Source organism: Phyllobates terribilis, unplaced genomic scaffold (genome assembly GCF_046119375.1).
Source record: "Phyllobates terribilis strain yellow unplaced genomic scaffold, ASM4611937v1 Scaffold_1__5_contigs__length_1240528914, whole genome shotgun sequence".
NCBI classification, from domain to species: Eukaryota; Metazoa; Chordata; class Amphibia; order Anura; family Dendrobatidae; genus Phyllobates; species Phyllobates terribilis.
In genome coordinates, this window is record NW_027362761.1 from 665,251,413 (window position 1) to 665,277,277 (window position 25,865).

General features: G+C 43.9%; 1 protein-coding gene across 1 annotated transcript in view; it reads right to left on the reverse strand.

Annotated features, from left to right (window-relative positions):
• CACNA1S (calcium voltage-gated channel subunit alpha1 S) overlaps positions 1-25,865 on the reverse strand; it is a 1,485,309-nt gene that overhangs the window by 346,300 nt on the left and 1,113,144 nt on the right. Inside the window, exon 32 of the mRNA XM_073685020.1 lies at positions 8,772-8,863. Within this exon, the coding sequence (XP_073541121.1) occupies positions 8,772-8,863 (92 nt within the window). The remainder of the gene's footprint in view (positions 1-8,771; positions 8,864-25,865) is intronic.

Genomic DNA, 25,865 nt, shown 5'->3' on the forward strand with positions numbered 1-25,865 from the left:
AGAGAAAGACAGGAGAAGGCTTACAACCAGTATGCTCCCGCTGTTCCCCTGGTACCTGGAGAGCAGGTCTTGAAGAGGAAGAGACGGCTCCACAAGTTGGACGACCAGTGGGAGAAGGACCCGTACACCGTACTGCCATCAAGCCATGAAAACCCAAAAATCTGCACAATCAGTAAGGATGGAGGAGAAACCACAGCCATTGTCTCCCGAGATCACCTGAAGAAGTGTCCCGAGCAGCTCCGAAACCCTGAAGAAGATCAAGAAAACCCTCGACCCGCAGAGGAAAGGGAAGAGATGGTCAGTACTGTACTCGGAGACTTCCCTCGGTCTTGGACACAAGTGAATGGCGCTGTTGTGGTACCCGTCCTCACCTTCCTCCAGCCAGCATCCCAAGTGCCTATGGAAAAACAGGTAGAGCAGGAAGAGCAGCCGGTCCAGGAGGCAGAAGACCCCACACAAGCAGACCAGGAGCATCGACTCTCTGCTTATAGTGAGCCTGCCGTGCCCCTAGTGAGCCAAAGAACCCGTAGACAGCTGCCCAGCTTACCTTTGACAGCTCCTACACCCTGTAGCTCAGGACCGGTCAGTAAGCTCCGTAGGTCTACTAGGGCCACTAGAGGCCAGTTGCCCGTACGTTGGAGGATCTAAAGTGTTCAGACTGGTTTATTGGTATTTACCTGTTTACTGTTGCTTGTAAATAATTATGTTTTTCCAGTTATTTTACAGGTGTCTTTTGTGGATTAGCCGGAATTCTTTGTATATATGTTTGGAGCGTAACCCAGGAATGGACTAAGACTGCTAAAGACTCGGGGTAGGACAGACCCCCACCTGGTTACGGCTCCCTGTTCTTTGGTGAAATGGACACCCTTATTGCTTCAAAAACTGCACCCGGTTGCGGACACGCTGTGACCACCCTAACGTGTTTTCCCTTATTGTATTGTTCCTGTTTATACCCTGTTATGTTTTCAAAATTATGTTTAGTCCCGGAGTACTAAATTTTACTAGGGGGGAATGTGGCACCCCAGGGGTCTGGTTACCACAGTAATAGCAATATTACGTCTGAGAGCAGGTGGGAGGTCTCCTGGTCAGGAACCCTAAGCATGCAACACTTCCTGCCCAGTCCTGGGAGAGGAAGAACTTCCCCTATATAAACTGGGGCTGAGGCAGGGTTAGAGGAGAAGAAGAGGAGTCCCAGACAGAGACACAGTCTGGTCTGGAGTGGAGCAGATACAGGGAGAGCAAGATCAGGAGCTCTGTGGGAGCAGTGATAGAAGGGGTCAGGGACTGGAAGCTGTAGAGCTCATCCTGACTGAAGAGATCTCACCGGACACGGAGTCCGAGGCTGTGGGGACTGATCCATACCCAGCAGCAGAAACCGACCGGCAGGGGATTTCAGGTCCTCTGGCCAAGAAACCCGAAGGCACGGTCACACGCAAGGGACCAGCACCGCCGGCGTGGAGCGGAGGCTACCAGAAGGCCCCGAGTCACCGGCCATACGGGTGAGCACCACACGGTACACTCAGGGACGTGGGCTACTTCTACCCGCTTCTAGCAAGGTAGCCAGGAAGAGTACAATTAGTTGGGGAGGCCTACAACTCCGCCTGGCCAGGGGAGATCCTATCTGCTCACGGACTGACCAGGCCCCGATCGCTAGCCAGTACTCCCGGGAGGGTCTACCTTTGCCACCAGTAAAGACCCTGAACTACACCGCACCGTCTCTGAGTGGTTCCTGGTGCCTGCGTGCAATTCTGCTATACCCATCATCCACGTCCGCTGCCCTGAGGCCATACCCCTCCCGTTGGGGGTTATACCATCCACGCTGCACAACCGTACCACCGGCCTCAGCGGTCTGCCCTGCAGCGGCGGTTTCATAACCGCATTCAACGGGTGGCGTAGTCGAACTCTATAACATCTTATTCTAAGTTCTGCCACTTGGTTTGACACCCTGGGCACGAACCGGGTCACCGCCACGAGGACTACTACCCCCATCAGATCCGGCTCCGGGTATTCCCCGAACAGGCCCAGGGGGCGCGTCACCAATACTTCAGAACCTTGAATACAGCCTTAGCTTGTGCGGTTGCTATGCTGTTAGGTATCTCTGGGGCTGACAAAAACTTCTCAGTTCCTCCTCCTGACACTAGTACTGCCAGTCGCTCAGCAGTGTCATTTTTTCTCTGGCTTGCAAACATTTTCCTTTCCCAGAGTACAGTCAGTGGGCCACTACTACCGAAGGACGCTTTGATAGCATTTGTTGCAATCTCTTGATGCCGGCGACGAGTCTGTCTGATAGATTCCCTATTCAACGTGAGACTGTCTGGATCATGGCCAAGAGACTAAGAAGCAGCAGCAAGCAGGTAGGTCGCTTTTCTATCACTGGTATTAGTTCTGCCTAGAACTGTAGCAACTTCCGGAGTCACAATGTTGACAGGTCTTTACCGACTTATGTTTCTTGGGACTAAAAAGCCCTTCACCCTCATCACTATCATTGTTGGAAGCGCACTGTTTCACTGCAACTGCTACTACTACTGCAAAGTTCAGTCGATGCTGTCAACTGCTGAACTCGCTCAGTTTCCTTTTTTCTTTGTTTCTCAGCCTTTAATTCTCTCATAAATCTTCTTTTCTCAACCTTGGACAGCTTTCTGTCTAATGGTCCCTTGCTTCCATGACTACCTTTTTATCATTGCGCAAGCAAGAAGTCGCGGTCTTACTAAAGTTTTATACGTTTCATGGCATCAGCGTGAGCGACATCAAACAAATCATCAAGTTTATTAACAAACTAGTTGGTGGCCCGATTCTAATGTATCGGGTATTCTAGAATATGTATGTAGTTTATTTATGAAGATTTAAGAATAATGCAATTAATACACAGGATTTTCCGGGAAAAATATATACATTATCATTAAATTTTTTTGCTCATAGAACTTAATACAACTGAACGAAATTATTAAACAGATCATCAAAATATATAAACCATTACATGAATATCTAACTGTATGTAAATAAATCATGGGACGAAAAAAGTACATCGACACTATAATATATTTGTTAACAATATCAACCCAAAATATTTTTGTACACCACATTTCTTGTGAATACGTTTTGTCTATCTATAAGTAACTTTCCTTGTAAAGGGGTACGAAGAACTTGCACCTTGACGTTGGATCTCATTTTAACTCTTGAAAATGCAAAGTAGAGTTGTCCATGACCAAAAGCGGGCTTCGGTAGATATATGCCAACAAGGTGTAGAGTTTGACCTTGTGACTTGTTTATTGTCATGGCAAAAGCTGGTTTTACTGGAAACTGTCGACGCCGAAGCCTAAATGGAAGACCGATGTCTGAAGGACATAAATCAATGCGTGGAATGAACACTTCCTCTCCTTTTGCTGATCGAGTGATCACTCTTGCTTGAATTACGTAGGAATAGAGTCCAGTAACAATAAGGCGAGTTCCATAACATAGACCATTTTTTGTATTTAGATTCCGCAGCAACATTACAATTGTTCCAACTTTGAGTTGTAGTCTGTGGGATGGCATTCCTGATGGCGTAAGACTATTTAAAAATTCAACTGGATAATGCTCTCGTTCATCTTCATTGTCTACATCCACTGAATCATCACTTTTGTATAACTTATACTCTCCAGGCATTCTATCCATCACACGGGAATTTAGTAGAGCCACGTCATTGTTCTTGGGACAGAGAATTGCATGGGAAGAGGCCCTCTCAACACTGCTTTGGTCGTTCACATCAATTTCAACGCATTGTCCAAAAACATCACTTACGATGCAGTCAGTGCACAATATGTCTTCTGGTATTTCAATAATGTCTTCTCCAAGGTTGTATTCTTTGCTAAGTTCACCGTTACCAAGTTTAAGAAGCCACTTGCTGTACTCTGGGTCAGAAGATCGCATGTTGTTAATTAGTTGGAGTTTATTAAACTGTTTCCAAAGGTCAGCCATTTTTAAGCTGGACTCGATAACATCTGTTCTTGTTCCATTTGGTATGACTGGAAGGCATTGCCTAAAATCTCCACCAATGACAAAAACTTTACCTCCAAACGGAATTTCATTTTTTTCAGCAACATTTGTAGTCATTACTTCACGCAGAAGTCTGTCAATTAAGCTCAAAGCGTATTTGGGTGCCATGGTGCACTCGTCAAGTATCAAAAGATTTGCGTTGTTTAACTGACTTCTTGCAAATGTGTCTTGTTTTATTCTGGAAACGGAGATTTCATTGACTGGAACTGGTATCCCAAAGAGTGAATGGATAGTGCGACCTCCTCATAAAAGGTTTGCTGCAATACCTGTTGTAGCCGATGGCAATACGACTTTTCCCAACCCTCTAACGTGATGCATTAAAACTTCATAGAGGTTTGTTTTACCGCTTCCTCCTGGACTGTCAATAAAGAAACATTTTGGCCTTGTAACTGCTTGGTTTTCTATAGTGCTCACAATAGTGTCATATGCAATCCGTTGTTGTTCATTTAAGGAGTTTCTCTTCTCTGTTGCCAACAATAATTCGTAAGCTTTGTCATACTCTGGAACTTGTGGAACTTGAATTGCAGGCTGTGGCAAATTAAAGTCTGAAAACGTTTTTCCATGCAGTAGTAAGACATTTTGGACATCTTGCATGGCATAAGATTCACAATTTTGACAATTTCCACTTTTGTTGTGAAGACATAAGCAGTAATCCTCAATTTTATGTTCTTTGAAATTTGCCCAAAGTTGAGCCGGATTTGTAGGCGGTCCAAATACGCAGATGTAGACAAACAATTCATGAAGTTGCTTAGGCATATGTAGGGTAACTGCATATCTTCTAAAGTAAGTCTCCACACAGTATCATCCAATAGAAGTCTTAAAGCCAAAGCTGCAGATTTAAATGTATCGTGCAATACTTCGTTAACTGTTTTCAAATCGTCATAACTTGTAACTCCTTTCACATGCAGTAGTAACAGCCGAAGGCAATATCTTTCTTGATCCTTGACACTAACAATATACATGCGTCCAATTATTCTGCTAAGTCCTCATTGTCTTGGATTCCAAGTTTTATTCCAAACAAAATGCTCTGGAATCTCTCGATACAAATACTGCCTTGCGTTTTTGTCACGTTGGTTCAGCAAAAACCATTCCATTAATGTTGACGTCGTGCTTAAAGTTTTTGAGACATCTTTGACTTGAGCATCTTCAAAGAAATAAAGCTGCTGTTGATTTGGTAAATGAATAGCTAAACGTATAATGGCATGGGACAGTGAATGCATTGGAAACGCAAATATCCTTCAAGCAACTTCTGGAGCACTCACATATCTTGAGTCAACAAAAAGTTGATGATTCATCGTGATTGACTGTTTTCTGGTGTATTTCGACGTTAGCTTTGTCATGCCCCTTGTATATGTACTTGAAAAGATATTTTACACTTTTTATTGAAGCACAGATTTCTACGTTGATGTGACAGTTGTAGCGTTTTGATAAGTATGGGTTGCATGGAACTATCCATGAGTTATTTATAATTTTTTTGTTGCGAACAATGTGATCAATGTGTTGTCGCCGGTGAGATGGGTAGCCATCCAAATCTTTAACAGTGTGCTATTTGAACTCCTTTGGAAACCCTTTTATTCACTTTCCGTTTTCCATGCATGGACTCTTTGGATTTGCTACACCACATGGGCCATGAACCATATGAGAGACTACAATATTATACAGTTCAGGATACTTTTCTTGGTTAGGAATTTCAGCCCACACTATGTTATCGATTTCTTCCTCCGTACGAAACTTGGAATCCGCGTCTAAGATAATTAGTATATGCGCATGTGGGAGACCTCGTTTCTGAAACTCTATGATGTGTACCACTGCTATGACTGTTACAAAAATCCCATTTTTGATGTCTTTCAAAAGGCTGCTGAGTTTCAGTGAAAATACGCATGCGACTAAGTCCGGCCTGTGTTCAACTTGTTGCCAGGGTTCTAGATTTTCGGTAATTTCCAGCCATTTAGGATTACAGGTCATTGTCACAAAAATGTCATGTCTTCCATACTTTGTTACTATTGCCATTGCATCTTGATAACGCTGTTGCATGTTGCGGGGTCTACCTTCAAACGACGACGGGAGAATTACCGTTTTTTCAATTGGAATTTCCTTTTGAATTGATTGTATTTGCAAATGTTCTAGAAGAACACAGTAGTCTTCTACTTTAAGTTGTTTTTGGTTCATTTGTATGAAATTTAGATGATTAGCTTCAATTTTAACGTATGTGTCGACTAAGTACTGTTGTGTCAGTTTCCCACCGTTTAAAATAGGATTGAAGTAATTTCGGACAGACAGAAGAAAACTGTAGTACTGCAGTTGTGTAATTCTTCTTGAAGTTCCTTGCTGGTGTAGGTTTTCATGCCACCCTTGATAACCTCTTGGAAAGAATAGCGGATACAGAAGAGCATCAAGGTTGCTGTGCAAAATGCTAATTAGTCGCGTCTTAGGAACCAAAGGATTGTTTTGGTCTGGCTTAAGATGGACTAATATATCCCTTTGAAAAGGAGGTTCTCCGTCATCGTTTTGAAAAACAACTGCGACCTCACTTACACGTGGTTTGTTGTAAAGTCGGGGATCCTGTTTACATTCTTGTTTAATGGCCATGACAATAGAAGGCATTTCAGTCCCATTTTTTATAGCCCTCTGTTCCTCCTCAGCTTTGATGTCTTTTAGCATGCGATATGCGGCAGCAAATGGGCTGAATTTTTGTAAATGTACAGCAATTTGGTTCATCAGTTCAGCATCACACTTTTCGTTTTCTTTCAGATTCATCCTTTGTTCTGTAGCCTCATTTGTATCAAGGATGTATAATTGTGCAAATTTTGGTGGTTGTCCTATTTCTGGGTGAAGTGTTCCAGTGCGGTGGTAGATCTGGCCGTGAATTTTAAAACAATATGGTCCGAATCTAGGGGGCGGTGCAATGTTGGCACCAAATCAAGCAAACGCATGAGAACTGTTGATGCTTCTGATATTTTCCATAACATTTCTACTGTGTTGATGCGTTCCTTTCATTACCTGCTCAAACAGATCTGAGTAGTGAGGTCTCGGTAGCATAACTTTTCCTTTTTGGCAGCATTGAGTAAACTGATTGTCAGATGGTTTTTCATCAATAAAATTCAGAGAGTCGCATTTAGAGCAAACTGCATTCATATTCCCACAGTAGTGTTCAATAATTGTAGTTTTGTTGTCTGTTACGTAACGTGCAAGTTGTTGAATATTCTGCTGGGCTTGCCTTAGTTGGTAGAGCATTCATTTTTTATGAATTTGGCGATCATGTTGTTGTCTGTTTGCCCTGGATTGTGGAGATTCATTCACCCGACGTTGTCTGTGGAATTCTGCATCGTGTTCCTGCCTAGCGGCATTGTGTTGTGGTGTCCCCTGTTCCCGACGTTGTCTCTGTGAATCAGCTACTTGTACCTGTCATGTGGCAGTTTGTTGTGGTGTTTCCTGTTGGCGACGTTGTCTGTGAGATTCCGCAACCTGGGCTTGTCTGACGGCAGTTTGTTGAAGTGTCTCTTGCTCTTGATGTTGTCCTTGCCTTGCTGCTGCTGCTGCTTTTCTGTCATCCTCATTGGCATATTTTTGCTTACGACCCATTGGAAGACAGGAAGCGTAAATCGTGATAGCGTACAGTAAAGAAGTATCTGTTCATGGCGCTGTAAATGACAGAACATGTTCAGTAAACGTGACTGAACTACGCGGCACTGTGACTGACAGAACTTGTCCAGTAAACGTGACTGAACTACATCACACTGTGACTGACAGAACTTGTTCAGTAAACGTGAGTGAACTACGTCGCGCTGTGACTGGGGGTTAAATTCCAATATCATTCATTGAGAGAGCGCGCGGTGGATGCCCGGTGTGACACGATGGGGGGATAAGCCCACCCACAACCTGTCACTCACCGTGGAACGCGGAACAGGAGACCCCTGGCTGCAGCCGCAAATAGTCGTGACGTAAGCGGAAGCAAGAGCCGGCTGCAGCTGGGGGTAAAGTGCTGCCTGTGCATGGTCAGTGATAGCGCCACGCACAGGCAGTATTGGCAACATGAGGTATTTACAAAACTCATTAGGGGCCCCGGGGGGATACATTGGGGGTTAATTTAAAGTAGCCGCACCAATATCGCTGATTTGTCATGCTCAGCCGGCCACGTCCAATCAGCGAAGCATGGTTCAAATCCCGCGCCAATTCGCGGGCCGGACTGCGCCTGTTGCTGATTGGTCGCGCCAGCTGCCCGCGACCAATCAGCGACGCGGGATTTCCGTTACAGACAAACAGACAGAATTAGACGATATATAGATAGAGTATTTGTAGAATGCGGTAGAACTGACTCTTCAATGCATGTCAGTTCCTTCATCATACATTCAGTTCAGAAAGCCAAAGGAGGTTCAATTCACTACTGGATGGGTATACCTAATACAATGGCTATTCAGTGTACATTCTCTGGATTTGTTATACATACTGCTAAAGTTCCTATGGTCTACTTAGAAAATGGTACCTCAAGTGGTGACATCATATCAACAGCTCACATCACCTCTGCAGCCAATCACAGAGCTTAGTGACTTGCTGTAGTGATGTGAGCTGTCACCATTATGTCAATGCTGCAGACAAAACACTGAGACTGGAGCAGCCCTATAAAGGACATCTTGTTACAGAAGCACTTTAGCATTTACACAAAACTTTGGAAGACGTAAAGTAATCCAATGCAATATAAAGTGTAATTTACGAATAGATGACAAAATGAAAATCACCTGAAAAGTAGCAATACAGCCTGTGGAAAGGTCTGGAAGTTATTGTTTCGATTTATTTGTGTTCCGTCAACCATGGCAATTTTACCAAAGACCTGAAAAATAGAACATTATCATGTTACAAATTTATAATCAGCATCAAGACGGTCTGTGAACTATTATTTCTCAATGCAAAGGGTCACCATTTTCTTTTTAAATGATGATGTATTTATCATAACACATGTAAAAAAATTTAAACATGAACCGCTGTAATTGCTTTTTTTTTTTCATTTAATTTTTAAGCAGCCACTGAGGGCTACCATTTTGTGTACTGTGTCGCATCCCAACACTCATACAAGGCAAATACAGCACACTGCATAGGAGACTAGGGTTGGTTTCCAACCCTATATGTTTTGCTGGGGCCATATCAGTTGTGCACTATGCATTCTCCCTGGCATACGCATTGCACAACTGGAGGGGGAGCCAGGAGCCATGTTTTTGGAGCCCAGCACTCTGAGCTGAGTTTGACTCTATTCTCTGTCACAAGGACCCCGTAACCTGAAGCAATGTACACAGCTTCTGGCATTTCAGATTGTGTCTGCTGCAGAGGAGCAGTGAGGATAACTGTGTGTATATTGAATGAAGACACTGCCCCCTGTGCATTGCTGCTACTGGCTAGTGCTCCATGTTGCCTCAAAAATTCTATGCTCATCCTCGCTGCTCCTCACTTTTGTCAGGACAAAGAGTCAGCAAGGGTCATCAAGCTGTGTGTGTGTGTGGAGGAGCTGTGGAGTACTTATATTGTATGTGTGGAGGGGAGGCTGTGGGGCCATCAAGCTGTGTGTGTGTGTGGGGGGGGGCTGTGGGAACACCATACTGTATATAGGGGTCATCATACTATATATGGAAGGCTGTGGAGTCAACCATACTGTGTGTGGGGTCTGTAGGGGCTATTATACTGTTTGTGGGGTTGTGGACACATCATACTGTATGAGGGGCTTGCAGGAATCATACTGTTTGGGGTGCTGTGGGGCCATCACACTGTTTGGGGGGCTGCTATTAGTAAGAACACATTACAATAAACCCTATTGTAAAATGTAATGTATAGTGTTCCCTAGCTATATTAGATAATGGCTAAAGATTTCAACAGCAAAACCAAAGCTATAGCAAGCAACAAATGTTTTCTAGGGTGTCCTTTAAGCAGGGGTTTGCCCTGAAAATACATCCTGTTTATAATAAGTGTCATATGCAGCCTTGAGGATAGTTCAAGGATGTATTGTTTTCTACAACTAAGATTCAATTTCTTTCACTATTTTCATATTTCTACCAAAACAAGAAAGTTAAAACCAAAAAGAACAACAGATTAAAAACACAAGAATATAACAAAACCCTTGTATATTAAAAGCCTACCATGATACCAATATCTATCTACAGAAAGGACCCGAAGCCAAAGCTTTCATTTAGACCTTGTGAAGTCAGGGTACCCAGCCGGTATAGCCACGTGCTCTCCACTTGTGCCAATATTTTACCCAGATCACACCCTCTGTGCCCCATCTCCACCTGGTCAATACCTTTGATGACCAAGTGTCTTGGACTGTGGTTGGGTAATTGCTTGAAGTGCCGTGGGATGGTTTTGAGGAGGGTAAGATCCTCGACAGTTCTTGCCTTTTTGATGTCACGGACATGCTCCCTTACCCGTATCTTTAATTCTCTAGTAGTGAGTCCTACATTGGATCTTTCGGCAGGGGCATTTCGCCTAATAGGTAACTCCCTTTGACGTACAGTTTAGATGTTTCCTTATATCAAAGACCCTAGATCCATCAAAATTTGTGAATGTTTTGGCCCTCGTTAGTGTCACGCAAGGTGTGGGAAAGACTTAGTGCAACACAAAGGGAAGAGGGAAAGGGAGCCCAGACTCTAGGGAAAGGGGGGAAGTGGAGACCTCCTAGGTTGATCTAGCATCACCCTGTCTCCCTTAACGTCCCTGTATTGGCTCTTCACCAATCGCCGCACACGTGTCTCGCCCTGTCTTTCCCTGGTGTATGGCTAAGGCTAGGGAAGGGAGGAGATGAGCACTAGTCGATCTCCACTACACACTATAGACAACAAAGGTAGACAAACGGGGAAATTTCTTAGCTTTAGACAAATCCAGACAAATGCGCACATGTCCTCAAGCTCCAGAGGGGACGAAGTAATGCTCTTGCTAAAGCCTTCACAAGTTGTAATAAATATTGCCGGCACCTCCCTCTGAAACACAGCAGGTATTTATACACACAGGCAGGGTGTTAAATAGCCAGAGGAAGGTAGCCGCTGGGTCCTAGATACAGCCTCTAAGAAGATGTCTGTAATGCCAAACGTAGAGATCTCCTGCAACCAACTGCAGGGCGACTGTTTGTCACTTCCGACACACCCGTGACAGTTAGATTCAAGCAGGTCTTGCAGAGACCACATGGAAAAAAGTCATTGATACTAGTCATTTTTTGGGTATTCCATGCTGGATCATAGAAGCTGTGGACGAGAAGATCCTTCTACTGTTGACCCACCCCATCCCTCCTTAGAGAGGATGGGGTGGGTCAACAGTACTTTCCAATGTTTCTTAATAATCATAGTTAGTTCCCATTGGTTATTGTAGGTGGATATAAACCTAACTTGTTCCTCTTTTTTTGTGATGTTTTTATTTTTAGTACCATAGATCAATTGTTCCCTTGAAGTTTTATTCGCTCTTATATACCCCCGTTTTATTCGTTTTCGACTGTACTCTCTGTCCATAAATCTATGTGCCAGGTTAGAGACTTCCGTTTGGAAAGTGGATTCCTCAGAGCAGATCCTCTTGGCCCTCAAGAATTGGCCAATCGGAATGCCAAGAATTGTGGGGATGGGATGGGAGGATTCAGCATAGAGAAGGGAGTTGGTAGCCTTAGGCTGGAGTTTGCAGCCAGTTCTTGGGTGGAAGGAAAGAAAAATTTACAATAAAGAAATTTGATCATTAGACCCTTTCCTAACAAATTATGCAAACGTACTGTCACTTGGAAATAGATACACTCCCTGACAGAAGTTATGTCGCTTATCCATGTTATGTAAATAAAAGCTTATAATCTGACGTTAAATTCATCCATTGGTTTTATAAATTACTCTTTTGAAAGCTGAAACCCTCCCAAATTTGGTTTAGGTTAAGAATATAAATTGGCATCAATGCTGAAATATTGATCATTTAATGAACACAGAATGGTCAGATTTTGGCAAGACAAAAGTTTTGTCGCCTGGTGATATAATGCACCCAATTCCTAGTTTACATCCTCACCAGTGCTCAGTAAATGATCGGTTAATTAGTGTGTGTGTATAAAAAGAAACCCAGCACTCCAGACCTTCACTTTAACTGCAACTTGAGCTCTGACAACATGCCAAAAATCCACCCTGCGACCAAAGCATTGATTATCAAGAGGTTGAAGACCAGATCCACTGCAGAGGTGTCTGGCACCTTTAATGTGTCTCATCGTCAAGTACAAAGAATTAAAAAAAGATTTGAAGAGACTGGAGAAGTGTTTGACAAGCCCAGGTCCAGCAGACCCGGCAAGACAACTGCTTAGGAGGAACGCTTGTTGGTTAGAAAATCCAAAGCAAGCCCCTCTTCCACTGCAGCAGAGCTCCAACAGGCCTGGTCACCTCAAGTCCCTGTGTCAACTAGAACAGTTTGTAGGATTCTGTCTCGAAATGGCCTCCATGGTCGAATCAGTGCCCAGAAGCCAACACTAAACAAAAGGCAAATAAAAAGCATTTGCAAAGTCCCACAGTCTGCTAAACAGATGGATGCTGGAAAAGTGGCAGAAGGTGGATTTCTCTGATGAATCTTCAGTAGAATTACACCACAACCACTGCAAATACTGCAGGAGACCTACTGGAGCCCATATGGATCCAAAATACACCCAGAAAACAGTTACATTTGGTGGTGGAAAGATCATGGTCTGGGGTTACATTCAGTATGGGGGTGTGCGAAACATTTGCAAGGTGGAAGGCAATATCAATAGCCTAAAATATCAAGAAGTATTAGCTACCTCTTACATTCCAAATCATAAAAGGGGTCAAATTCTGCAGCAGGATGGTGCTCCGTCTCATATATCCATCTGTACAACAAAGTTCATCCAGGCAAAAAAGATCAAGGTGGTGAAGGACTGGCCAGCCCAGTCACCAGACATGAACATCATTCAGCATGTTTGGGGTAGGATGAAAGAGGAAGCTTGGAAGACAAAACCAAAGAATCTAGGTGAACTCTGGGAGGCATGTAAGACGGCATTCTCTGCTATTCCTGATGACTTCATTAATAAACTGTATGAATCATTGTTGAACCGCATGGATGCAGTCCTTCGAGCTCATGGAAGTCACACTAAATATTAAATATGACTCTAATAGCACCACAACTCCATTCACCAATGTTATGCAACATATATTTGTATTTTAAGATAATTATTTGTTTGAATATCACATTACTTTCTGTGGGCGACAAAACTTTTGTCTTGCCAAAATCTGACCATTCTGTGTTCATGAAATGATCAATATTTCAGCATTGATGCCAAAATATTTTCTTAACCTAAACCAAATTTGGGAGGGTTTCAGCTTTCAAAAGTGTGATTTATAAAACCAATGTATAAATTTAACGTCAGGTTATAAGCTTTTATTTACATGACATGGATAAGCGACATAACTTCTGTCAGGGACTGTATATAGTAAATTAGTGCCTCCCAATTTACTTTGGGTATGTGATTTACCATGCAAATAGACAGAGTGTCTGAAACTCTTTAACATGTCAGGATGACAATCAGAATGGCATATATTAAAAGTAAAATATCATGGTAGTTTGTGTGCTAACTAAAATAATTAAAAGAAAGTGTGTTTCTTCAAATCCCACCAAGGACAACATCTGCAAGGAGTTTTTATGTTCTCCCCGTGTTTGCGTGCGTTTCCTCTGGGGTTTCCGGTTTCCTCCCAAACTCCAAAGACATACTGATAGGGAATGTAGATTGTGAGACCCAATGGGGACAGGGCCCATAATGTCTGTAAATTGTCTACATTGTAAAGCGCTGCGGAATATGTTTGCGCTATATAAATAAAAAGATTAATATTATTATTCTTTGCCTGAGATTTGAACCTCATAGCTCAACTCCATGAGGCTGAAGCTTAACCATTCAGCCATAGGGTCACATGATAGTGGCTGGTAGTTTTTCTTGGTTTATGGGATGAACCATGAAAATACTCAGGGTGTCTAAAAGTCATTGTGATTTTGATTCTGACATTTGAAGAAAGTCTGATATCAGAGTCACATATCAAAGTCACACATTATTTGAATTTGGCTTGGAGGAGGTCTTTGTGAAAGTCTCATTGAGTTTCAGACAGGTTTGCACTGAAAATCACATATCCAAATAGAATGCCTAAGCTTCTTCAACTGTGTGTATAGCTCAATGGTAAGTGTACTGGCTTTTAGATACAAAGTTTTAGGTTCAAGTCCCAGAAGCGTACAGTGAACTTTTTTTATTATTATCAGTTCTAAAAGTCAGATGTCAAAATCAGATGTCAAAGACAATTCTCAGACAGGGTATTTAGCCTCAAACTTAAATTTTTCTGATGTTTTACTTTGATATCTGATCATGTACTAAAATGGCACTGTACTGCTTGAATAAATCAGTGGCTTTTACTTGCCAGAAATTTCCCTGGCTTTAATATTCATTATGAATAATGAATAGAAAGTACAATCTGTTCAAAAAACAGTAGACAAGATTAATCTCATATGTACAGGTAATCAAATACAAATGCTAGACACTTATACAGTATATTGTGGTAGATCGCTCACTCAGCTGCACACGGAGGTAGACACAGGTACGCTGTCTCTTCAAATCTTTTGTTGGTTTATTATAACGTGACATAAACCAACATTTAGTCCATGAAAATAAACAGAGGATACTGGGCGAAACAGGAAAACAAAATAAAATGGTAACACCAAGAAGCACAGTCTTTGTGGTAGCAGGAGTCTGCCTGCTGAGAGTTCAGCCACATGGTTCAGGAATACAAACACAGGTTCCCCTCTGGAGCTAGCTTCTCCAAACACTAAACAACCAATGGCTCAGCAGGCCGAGTATTTAAACCCCCCCCAGACCACACCCTGGGGTGGAGATATGGAGAACAACCTCCCGCCCACTCTATGTTTGTTCTCTTAAAAACATGCCCTTTTCAAATGGTACTTAACCCTTCCTTGCACATAACATGCGGGAGGAAACGTAATGGTTTTAATTCACTGAAGCTGATAGCCTCAAGGAAACATATCTCCCCTCCAGCACTTTACCAGTGACTTTGTCACAATGTAATATACCCAAGATCCCTATTGCCCACAATAAGGGCCAAGGGATTAAAGAGACTCTAGCTCCAATTAAAATGCACAGTTTATTAGTATAAAAAAAATACAGAAAACAAAAATAAAAACAAAGCAACAAAGGGGAACCTCCAGAAAAGGGGAAGACACTAAAAATGCACAATCTTTGATAAGTCAAGTAAATACAGGCTGTTGTATATAACAATATATTCAATGATTATTTAGTTATCCACTGTTATCTTTAATGTTTAATAATATTTATACCATATGATAGTCTAATCCTCTAGAACAGGGAATCCATTAATGCTATATCTGTCACTACTGAAGCTACCCAGAGACTAGTCAAGCAATCTATCAATCTATCCCATTGTATATCATTGGACTATGCATTTTATTAGGGTATAAAAGGCATAAATGTTTGGGGTAGCAGCCAAAACATGTGAATAGATCATATAGTATACATAAGTGATAAAAGTAGCAAAGTCACATGTAAATCAGTCCAACAGCAGGGATAAGAGGTTAAAGTAGTAGCATGTCATGTGTTCATACGATAGCGATACAGTATATACGATGATCAATATAGTAAGCAACATTACCTTAGGTGTAAACCACTACCAAATCAGGGGAACGGTAAAGTGTTGTGTCTCCCTCGTCGCTGTTTCACATTTGCTTCTTCCAGGGGCGTGTACCTATAACAGTGGGCCGATGCATTTTATATCCAAAGTGACCAAAAGAGGATTGCCACGTGACATGGGAGGAGTCGCAAAGCTACTCGTTGGTGTTAGCGGCGCATCACGCGTCTTTGCCATCCCCTGTATGCAAATGCGATTTCTTTAGCCATGCCTGGTGAACCGCATGCTGAAACGCATTTGGTCACCTAGTAGGCACTTCCGGGAATTGGCAGAGGAACGTCAGGCAGCGCATGAGCACAACCATTCATGCCGCATAGCAAATGAAGATCAGTCTGTCAGCGGGACCGTATATTTAAAGGTATATATGAGCTCTCAATCACTTACATTGATGAATGGATAGGTGTACAGGCATTGGAAGTGTCTGCCAGGTCCTGGATTCTCCCCGCAGTGTGATGGAAGGTGGAAGTGCCGTACACCTGGTGGAATGCAGCTGGTGGTGCGGCTAAGCGATGACATCAAAAGGTGGTTGTGATTCAACTGGTGATGCGCCCAGAGGGTGGACACATCAGGGTTGCGTCAGACCAATTCTTATAGCTGCGGGGAGGCGTGGACGGCAAATGGTGTATCGTATGCTGCGCAAGGGTCATGTGACCCGGATATGAATGGTACTGAAATCAGTGGCCAGTATATTGAGGCTGGCTCCACCAAGTAGGTGCTTTCCAGCCCATCTATTCCCTGGTGTACGATGGAGAGTGTTTGTGAGCAGCAGCAATTAGAGCAATAGCAGCAGCAACATCAGCTGCTGCCTGGGAAGTCCCAAGAGCGTATGGAGTGGTGTCGCCCTCGTGGTAGTGGAGAGAGCGGCCGTACTATGGAGAAATGCGGATCTGGGAATAGGTCCAGCCAACGTAACTCCAGCAGAATGTATGAATCTGCTGCCTCTATGGAGGATCACCCGGCTGAGAAAGATCCTTCGGCTAAACCGATACCATTCGATTGAGTCAAGGTGGTAAGTGATCTTCATGAAAGATCATTTGGTAATAGGCTGTCCTTCTTTTTTATTATTGTTACCAGGGAAAGAAGTACGTTTATAAGTCCAAGCACAGGGAATGTGCTTTGTGACAAGCCCTATTGTCTGACTCCTATCAAAAATGCTTTGTCAGTCATGTATTGATCAGACAGTGGCAGAAGAAACCTCTAACTTTTCCTCAAGCTTAAAATCCCTTAAGTCCTCTCTAGAAAAGGGAAACAAAAGGGGGGGGCAGAACACGGATGGCTCCCCATTGTCGGATGTTTCCTCTGTTTCTGGTGATGAGGATAGCTCAGATGGTCTCTCCCCATTGTCTTCTTCCTTGGATAGTGACTCTGGTTGCCATTATTTTTCTCTGATTGAAGTTGATGGGTAATTAAAGCGGTCTGTTCTACCATGGGCATAGCGGATGCTAGACCGGAGAGGTCGATGCAGGATTTCATGTTCCATGGTTTAGATCAAAGGAAGAGATGTTTCCTTTTAAATGACAAAATCCAGGGGTTGGTACAGAAGGAGTGGAAAAAACAGAGAGGAAGAGAAAGTTTAAGAGAAAGTAGCCCATTGAAGAATCTTCTTCATCTTGTTGGGACAAGGCCCCTAAGATGGATGTAGCTATATCTAAGGCCTCCAGGAAATCCTCTCTGCCCTTCGATCATATGATGGCATTGAAAGACCCCCTTAATAAAAAGGCAGACACCCTTCTCCAGGGTACTTGGGAGACATCTGCGGGTGCTTTGAATCCTGCAGAAGCAGCCACGTCCATGTCCAGATCACTGATGATCTGGCGTGACACTGAGTCACTTTTCACGGCCAGGCCGTGAGACGGGATAGTCAAGGAGTCCGAAGTCAAAGCCAGGAAGGTACGTCATAAACAGAGGGAAGAGGCAAAGGCATAGTCAGGTAACGTACCATTGGTCAGAATACAAGGAGGACACAAGATCAGAGCAGAAGGGGTTAAACAGACGGATGGTCACAACAAGGTCCAAGGTCAGGCAGCAGAAGATCAATAAACAGGACTCAAGGCAGAGAGAACAAACCACACACACTACCTGAATGTACGTTTGGCAGAGATCTGGGACAAACAGCTCAGTTAGGTAGCCAGGCATTCACCTAGGATAATGAACACCTGAAGATAGCCAGTGCTTCCCAGTCTCAGATTGGACAGCCAAGCTGTCAATCACCACACTGAGCTATTGCACGCCCCTGTACCAGATTGGATGGTCGAGCTGTCAATCACAGTACTCCAGCTTCAGCACGCCCCTGTACAAGATTGAACGACAGAGCTGTCAGCAACTGCGTCCCAGACACAGTGAGGGGTGGTACCGTGACATCTTGTTAGAAAAATCTGGAATCCCAGTTAAAGGATAAGGTGGCTTGTCCACCATTCCACTGCTGCAAGGCGCAGAAGCGTTTTTGGCAGATGCTTCAGCAGATTGGCAGCAAGGTCGGCCACCCTTTCTAATGCTGCCTGTCGAGCCTTGTGGCTAAAGTGTTGGCTGGGAGATATCCAGGTCAGAACAAGGCTATGTTCCATTCCTTGTGATGGAGAGTATCTCTTCGGCCCTGCCATGGATAAGATCCTCTAAAAAGCAGGGGACGTGAAAAAGGGATTCCATACCTACCTATAGGTGATTCTTCCGGAAGAGGAAGTATGTCCGTAGAAGGCCTGTTAAGGATCAGGACAAGTATGAAGATCACAGAGGAAAAGGTAGAGGACTCTTGTTCGGATCCTCCTCTCAGGGGCCCCAAAAATCAGGTAAATGGCTTCTAGCACAGGTAGGGGAAGGCTTTCCTCCTTTCCCGCCTGGGAGCCCATTTCAGCTAGTAACTGGATCCTCAGCCTGTTTAGATCAGGTCTGAGATTATAGTTCCAGTCACTCCCTTAGGAAAGATTCATGATGACCCCCTTCTCGTTCCTTAAAAATTAGCTCTACAGTCAGTAGTCCGGGACTTGGTTCAGAAAGCTGTCCTACTAGAAGTCCAAGATTCAGAAAGAGGGAAGGGGTTGTACTCCCCCCCTCTTTCTAGTGACCAAACCAGACTACTTCTTCCGGACCATTATTAATCTGAATGCCTTGAATAGATTTCTGAGAGAGCAAACATTTAAAATGAAATCTATTTGGTCCTCAATCTAGTTGCTTTTTCCTGACTCTTACATGGCGGTCTTAGATTTAAAAGACGCGTTCTATTACGTGCCCATACATATGGAATATCATAAATACCTCAGGGTGGTCTTGGACGGGGTGGTTACACACTTCTAATTCACGGCCCTTCCATTCAGGCTAGCTACAGCCCCTAGAGTGTTTACAAATGGAGTAGCAGAAGTTATGGCTCTTCTCTGGGAAAGGGATGTTTTAATCATCCCCTACTGGATGATTTCCTGGTAGTAGGAAATTCTCTCCACCAATGTAAAAAGCACCATGAGGAAGTAATGACCACCCTAGGTGACCTGGGTTGGTTGTTAAATCTACAAAATTGCAGATTAGTGCCACTGAAGGATCATCAATTTCTTGGCATCATACTGGATTCAGAGATACAGGAATCGTGCCTCCCGGTTTCCAAAATAAATAACATCCAAAGCCAGGTGAAGGAAGCCATAAGAGTCCCCTCCATGTCTCTTAGGAGAGCGAGGTCCTTAGTTGATACTTTAGAATCATGCTTCCCGGCGGTGTGAGCACAATTCCATTCTAGGGTTCTTCAGTAGGATGTGTTGCACAACTAATTCTCCCTTAAAGGGCATTTAGAGAGTAAAATGACATTGTCCCCGTCAATATAGTCACTTCGATGGTGGTTAGAGGAATCAAACCTGACCAGAGGGGTTTCTTCGATGGTTAATGTCACTCGAGTAATCACCACGGATGCGAGTCCCACAGGGTGGGGGACACATCTAGGTAGAGAAGTAGTCAGAGGAGTTTGGATAAAAAGTGAGAAAGTACTTTCTTTCAATGCTAAAGAGTTGTTAGCGGTTGAATGAGCGGTTAATTCTATCCTTTCAGGGCCAGAATGTCAAGATTCTCGAATAATTGTGTTTCTGTGGCCTACATAAACCACCAAGGGGGAACTCGGTCAAAAACGTTGAAGAGAATATCAGATCATTTGTTTTCAGAAAGCAGAGAGTCATCTTCTTTCCTTGAATGCCCTACATATAAGAGGGAGAGAAAACTTCAAGGCAGACTTCCTAAGTCGCATTCTTCTAAGGGAAGGGGAATGGGTGCTAAACCAAGAAGTGAGGTTTTTCGGTGGTAGATATGTTTGCCACAAAGCTAAACTGGAAGGTGAGGGATTTCTGTTCCTGAACCCCAGAGAGACCCCTAGCTATGGACCCTCTCCTGATTCCCTGGGATTTCAATTTGGCTTACACCTTTCCTCCAGTGTTGTTAATCCCATAAGAAGGATCAGGGAAGACAAAGCGAGGACTGTGTTAATCGCCCCCTTCTGGCCCAAGAGGCCTTGGTTTTCCTGCCTGAGGAACATGTCCGTGTCCGATCCATGGGTTTTACCGGAGATTCCAGATCTTCTCTCCCAGGGACCAATATTCCTCCACAAGCAACAGGCCTCCATCTGACGGCATGGAACTTGAGAGGACAATGTTGAAAAGAAGAGGTTTTTCCCCAAATCTCATAACCACTCAGCTGCAGAGTAGAAAACCAATCACAACCCGAATATAAGACAAAACCTGGAAAAAGTTTCTATCTTTTTTGGAGGATAAGGTTGAGAAAGGCGCTCCAATAGGTAAAATTCTGGAGTTACTGCAGAAAGGCCTTGAGTTAGGGTTATCCACCAGCACCTTAAAGGTTCAGGTGTCGGCACTTGGGGCTATATATAGCTGCGATTTGGCAGGAAATTATTGGATTTTGAGATTCATTAAGGCATCTTTAAGATCTAGATCTATTGCTAAGGTACAGTAAATCTGATGCCTTGGGACTTAAATTTGTTCCCAACAGATTTGACTAACACGCCATTTGAACTCCCAGAATCAACAACCCTTAAAGTCTTTTCCCTTAAAACAGCCCTGCTAGTTGCTTAAACCTCAGCAAGAAGAATGAAGCCCTGTCTATAGCCCGACCCAGTTGTGTACCGCCAATGGCGGCAGGCCACATGACTGCTATGGGGCCCGTGAGCCATGGGGGTCCCATAGCAGTCCAGGGGTGGACATACCGCCGCCGGTGAAGCTGCGCCAGGGGCCCGCCGATGCAGCTGCTCCGCGCACGCAGCTTGATGACGTCATCATGCAGCGCGCGCCTGGGTCAGGAACAAAGCTGCCGGCAACCAGGATGATCCTGCAGGGGAGCAAGCTGAGGTAAGTTGTTGTTTTTTTTTTTTTACTGAAACGCTGGGGAGGGGAGGGGAGGTAGGGGAGAGCAATGATGAGATGGTGGGGCTGGGGAGAACAATGAAGGGATGGTGGAACTGGGGAGAGCAATAATGGGGCTGAGGAGAGTAATAATGGGATGGTGGGGATGAGGAGAGCAATAATGGGGCTGGGGAGAGCAATAATGGGGCTGGGGAGAGGAATGATGGGATGGTGGGGCTGGGGAGAGCAATCATGAGGCTGGGGAGAGGAATGATGGGATGGTGGGGCTGGGGAGAGCAATAGTGAGGCTGGGGAGAGGAATGATGGGATGGTGGGTGGGGAGAGCAATAATGGGGCTGGGGAGAGGAATGATGGGCTGGGGAGAGCAATAATGAGGCTGGGGAGAGCAATAATGGGGCTGGGAAGATCAATAATGAGGCTAATTGGGCTGGGGAGAGAAATTATGGGGCTGGGGAGAACAATGATGGGGATGTTGGGGCTGGGTAGAGCAATGATGGGGGGCTGGGGAGAGCAATGATGGGGGAGCTGGGGAGAGCAATAATGGGGGGCTGGGGAGAGCAATGATGGGGATGGTGGCGATGGGGAGAGCAGTGATGGGGCTGCAGAGAGCAATGATGGGGATGGTGGGGCTGGGGAGAGCAATGATGGGGATGGTGGGGAAGGGGAGAGCAATGACGGGTTGCTAGGAGAGAACAATGATGGGGGTGCTGGGAGAGCGCAATGATGATGCTGGGAGTGAGCAATGATGGGGTTGCTGTGAGAGAGCAATGATGGTGCTGTGAGAGAGCAATGATGGGGCTAGGGAAAGCAATGATGGGCTGGGGAAAGCAATGATGGAGATGGTGGCGATGGGGAGAGCAGTGATGGGGCTGAAGAGAGCAATGATGGGGATGGTGGGGCTGGGGAGAGCAATGATGGGGATGGTGGAGAAGGGGAGATCAATGATGGGTTTCTGGGAGAGAGCAATGATGGGGTTGCTGTGAGAGAGCAATGATGGGGGTGCTGGGAGAGAACAATGACGGGGGTGCTGGGAGAGAGCAATGACGGGTGTGCTGGGAGAGAGCAATGACGGGGGTGCTGGGAGAGAGCAATGATGGGGGTGCTGGGACAGAGCAATGACGGGGGTGCTGGGACAGAGCAATGATGGGGGTACTGGAAGAGAGCAATGATGGGGGTGCTGGGAGAGAGCAATGATGGGGGTGCTGGGAGAGAGCAATGCTGGGGGTGCTGGGACAGAGCAATGATGGGGGTTTCACTTTGCTTGTACTGTAAAGCAGGGCTGTGCAGTCGGTAAGCCAAACCTCTGACTCAGACTCCTCAATTTCCATGCCACCGACTCTGACTCCACGACTCTGACTCAGACTCCCTCATACATGGCTCATGTTTAAGTGGTAAATTTACTGTAGCACAGATTCATCTCAGCTAAAGGTCTAGACCCTTAGATCAGGAATAGGACAGACATTTATAGGACATTTCATAACTTTCCCAAATTCTTATGAAAAAAAATATTCCCCACAAACTGCATTGAACTACTGTACCCAATTTATTGTATATTTTAGGAGTCGGAGTCGGTCCATTTTATACCGACTCCGACTCCACCAAAATGAGCTCCGACTCTGACTCCACAGACCTGCTGTAAAGCCTTGTATATTTTCTGTGTGCACATAGCCTTACAGTTAATTGGGGAGAGTCACAGAGACTGAATAATTTTTATTATTGGGTGGTGGAGATTATAGTTAATGGGGGGCACAGTGCTGCTTATCCCTTTATATTTTGATTACTAAGTGGCTAATAGTATATTAACCCCTTAAGGACCGTGCCACTTTGTAGGTTAATGACCGGGCCAATTTTTTCAATTCTGACCACTGTCACTTTATGAGGTAATACCTCTGGAACGCTTCAACGAATCCCCCTGATTCTGAGATTGGTTTTCGTGACATATTGTACTTCATGATAGTGGTAAAATTTATTTGATATGACTGGCGTTTATTTGTAAAATAAACAGAAATTTGGTGAAAATTTTTAAAATTTTGTAATTTTCAAACTTGGAATTGTTATGACCTGAAATCAAAGAGATATGTCACACAAAATAGTTAATAAATAACATTTCTCACATGTCTACTTTACATCAACACAATTGTAGAATATATTTTTTTTTTGTTAGGGAGCTATAAGGGTTAAAAGTTGACCAGCGATTTCTCATTTTTCCAACCAAATTTACAAAACCATTTTTTTAAGGGACCACATCACATTTGAAGTGACTTTGTGAGGTCTATATGACAGAAAATACCCAAAAGTGACACCATTCTAAAAACTGCACCCCTCACGGAACACAAAACCACATTCAAGAAGTTTATTAACCCTTCAGGTGCTTCACAGGAACTGAAGCAACGAGGAAGAAAAAAATTAACAATTAACTTTTTTTCACAAAACATTAAATTTAGACCAATTTTTTTTTATTTTCACAAGGGTAACAGTTAAAAATGGACCCCAAAATGTATTGTGCAATTTCTCCTGAACATGCTGATACCACATATTGTATGCGGAGGAAAACCACTGTTTGGGCGCATGGCAGGGTTCGGAATTGAAGGAGCGCTATTTGACTTTTTGAATTCAAAATTTGCTGGAATAATTAGCGAATGCCATGTTGCATTTGGAGAGCCCCCGATGTGCCTAAACAGTGAAAAAAACCCACAAGTGACCCCATTTTGGAAACTAGGCCCCTCAATGAACTTATCTAGATGTGTGATGAGCACTTTGAACCCCCAGGCGCTCCACAGAAATTTATAACATAAAGAAAAAAAAAAATCACAAAAATATTCTTTTAGCCCCCAATTTTTTTTATTTTCACAAGGGTAACAGGAGAAAATGGACCCCAAAAGTTGTTGTGCAATTTCTCCTGAGCATGCAGATACCCTATATGTGGCAGAAAACCACTGTTTGGGCACATTGCAGGGTTCGGAAGGGAAGGAGCTCCATTTGACTTTTTGAATTCAAAATTTGCTGGAATAATTAGCGGATGCCATGTTACGTTTGGGGAGCCCCTGATGTCCCTAAACAGCAGAAACCCCCCACAAGTGACTGCATTTTGGAAACTAGACCCCTCAAAGAACTTATCTAGATGTGTGATGAGCACTTTGAACCCCCAGGTGCTTCACAGAAGTTTATAACATAGAGACGTGAAAAAACAAAAATCACAAAAATTTCTTTTAGCCCCAAATTTTTTATTTTCACAAGGGTAACAGGAGCAAATGGACCCCAAAAGTTGTTGTGAAATTTCTCCTGAGCACGCCGATACCCTATACCTGGCAGAAAACAACTGTTTGGGCGCACGGCAGGGTTCGGAAGGGAAGGAGCGCCATTTGATTTTTTAAATTCAAAATTTTCTGGAATAATCAGAGAATGCCATGTCGCATTTAGAGAGCTCCTGATGTGCCTAAACAGCAGAAACCCCCCACAAGTGACCCAATTTTGGAAACTAGATTCCTCAATGAACCTATCTAGATGTGCTTCACAGAAGTTTATAACGTAGAGCCGTGAAAATAAAGAAAAATCACAAAAAAATTATTTTAGCCCCAAATTTTTTCACAAGGGTAACAGGAGAAAATTGACCTCTCATTTTGTTGTGCAATTTCTCCTGAGCACGCCAATACCCTACATGTAATTGACAACTACTTCTGAGGCACAGTGCAAAGGTCAGAAAGGAAGGAGCACCATATTATAGTACAGATTTTACTGTTATGGTTTGCGGGTGCCATGACCCACTGGGAGATCCCCTGAGGTGCCGTAACAGCAGATTCCCACATAAATGACCCCATTTTACAAATTACACCTCTCAATGAACTCATCTAGGGGTGCAATGATCATACTGACGCCAAGAGTGTGTCACAGAATTGTATTCCATTGGGAAATGAGGAAAAAATAATTACATTTTTACCGCAAAAAAATTGTTTTAGCCCCAGATTTGACATTTTCACACTGGGATAATGGATAAAAATGGCACCAAAATTTGTACCATAATTTCAGCATAATGTGGCAATGCCTCATATGTGGCTGTACAGTACTGCTTGTCCACACTGCGACACTCGGGAGGGACGGAGCGCTATTTGCCTCCTGGAGCGCAGATTTTCCTAAAATAGTTTGCGTACCTCATATACAAATGCTAAATGCTAGAAGAGCAGAATCCCCCCTCAAGTGACCCCATTTTGGAAATAATACCCCTGCCAAACATGTGGACACTAAATGTGGTTTAGACACACTGCGGTGCTCAGAAGGGAGGGGGATTTGGATTTGGGAGTGCAGAATTTGCTGAATTTCTTTTGGGGGGCGAGGAGCCATTTAGCTTTTCCAGAGCCTTTGTACTACCCATAACGTGGAAGTCCCCTATATTTCATTACACATGACAGAGCTGAGTGGGGGCTTTTATGTGAAGTTTTTATTGGGAACATTTTACATAACATTTTAGATCACATTTATCCTGTGCTCTGCGCTGAGCACTTACTTTGGAGTTTCTACCTAAATCTCCGAATGACGTGATTCAGATGAAACACCTGAGGGATCCATTCACTATAATGAGATGAGGCAGCAGAGTTACTCTGGATTCCGTCTGGTCTCTGTTCAGCGTTATCCTTCTTTTCAGAGGTGCACAAAACTGTGGCCGACCGCGCTTTTATTTACGCCTAAAAAGATGGACACCGCCTGATCATAGGTCAGACGGCGTCCACAGTGCCTCCATCTATCTCATTACAGGGAATCTTCTGTCAGGGGTTTCCATCTGAATCAC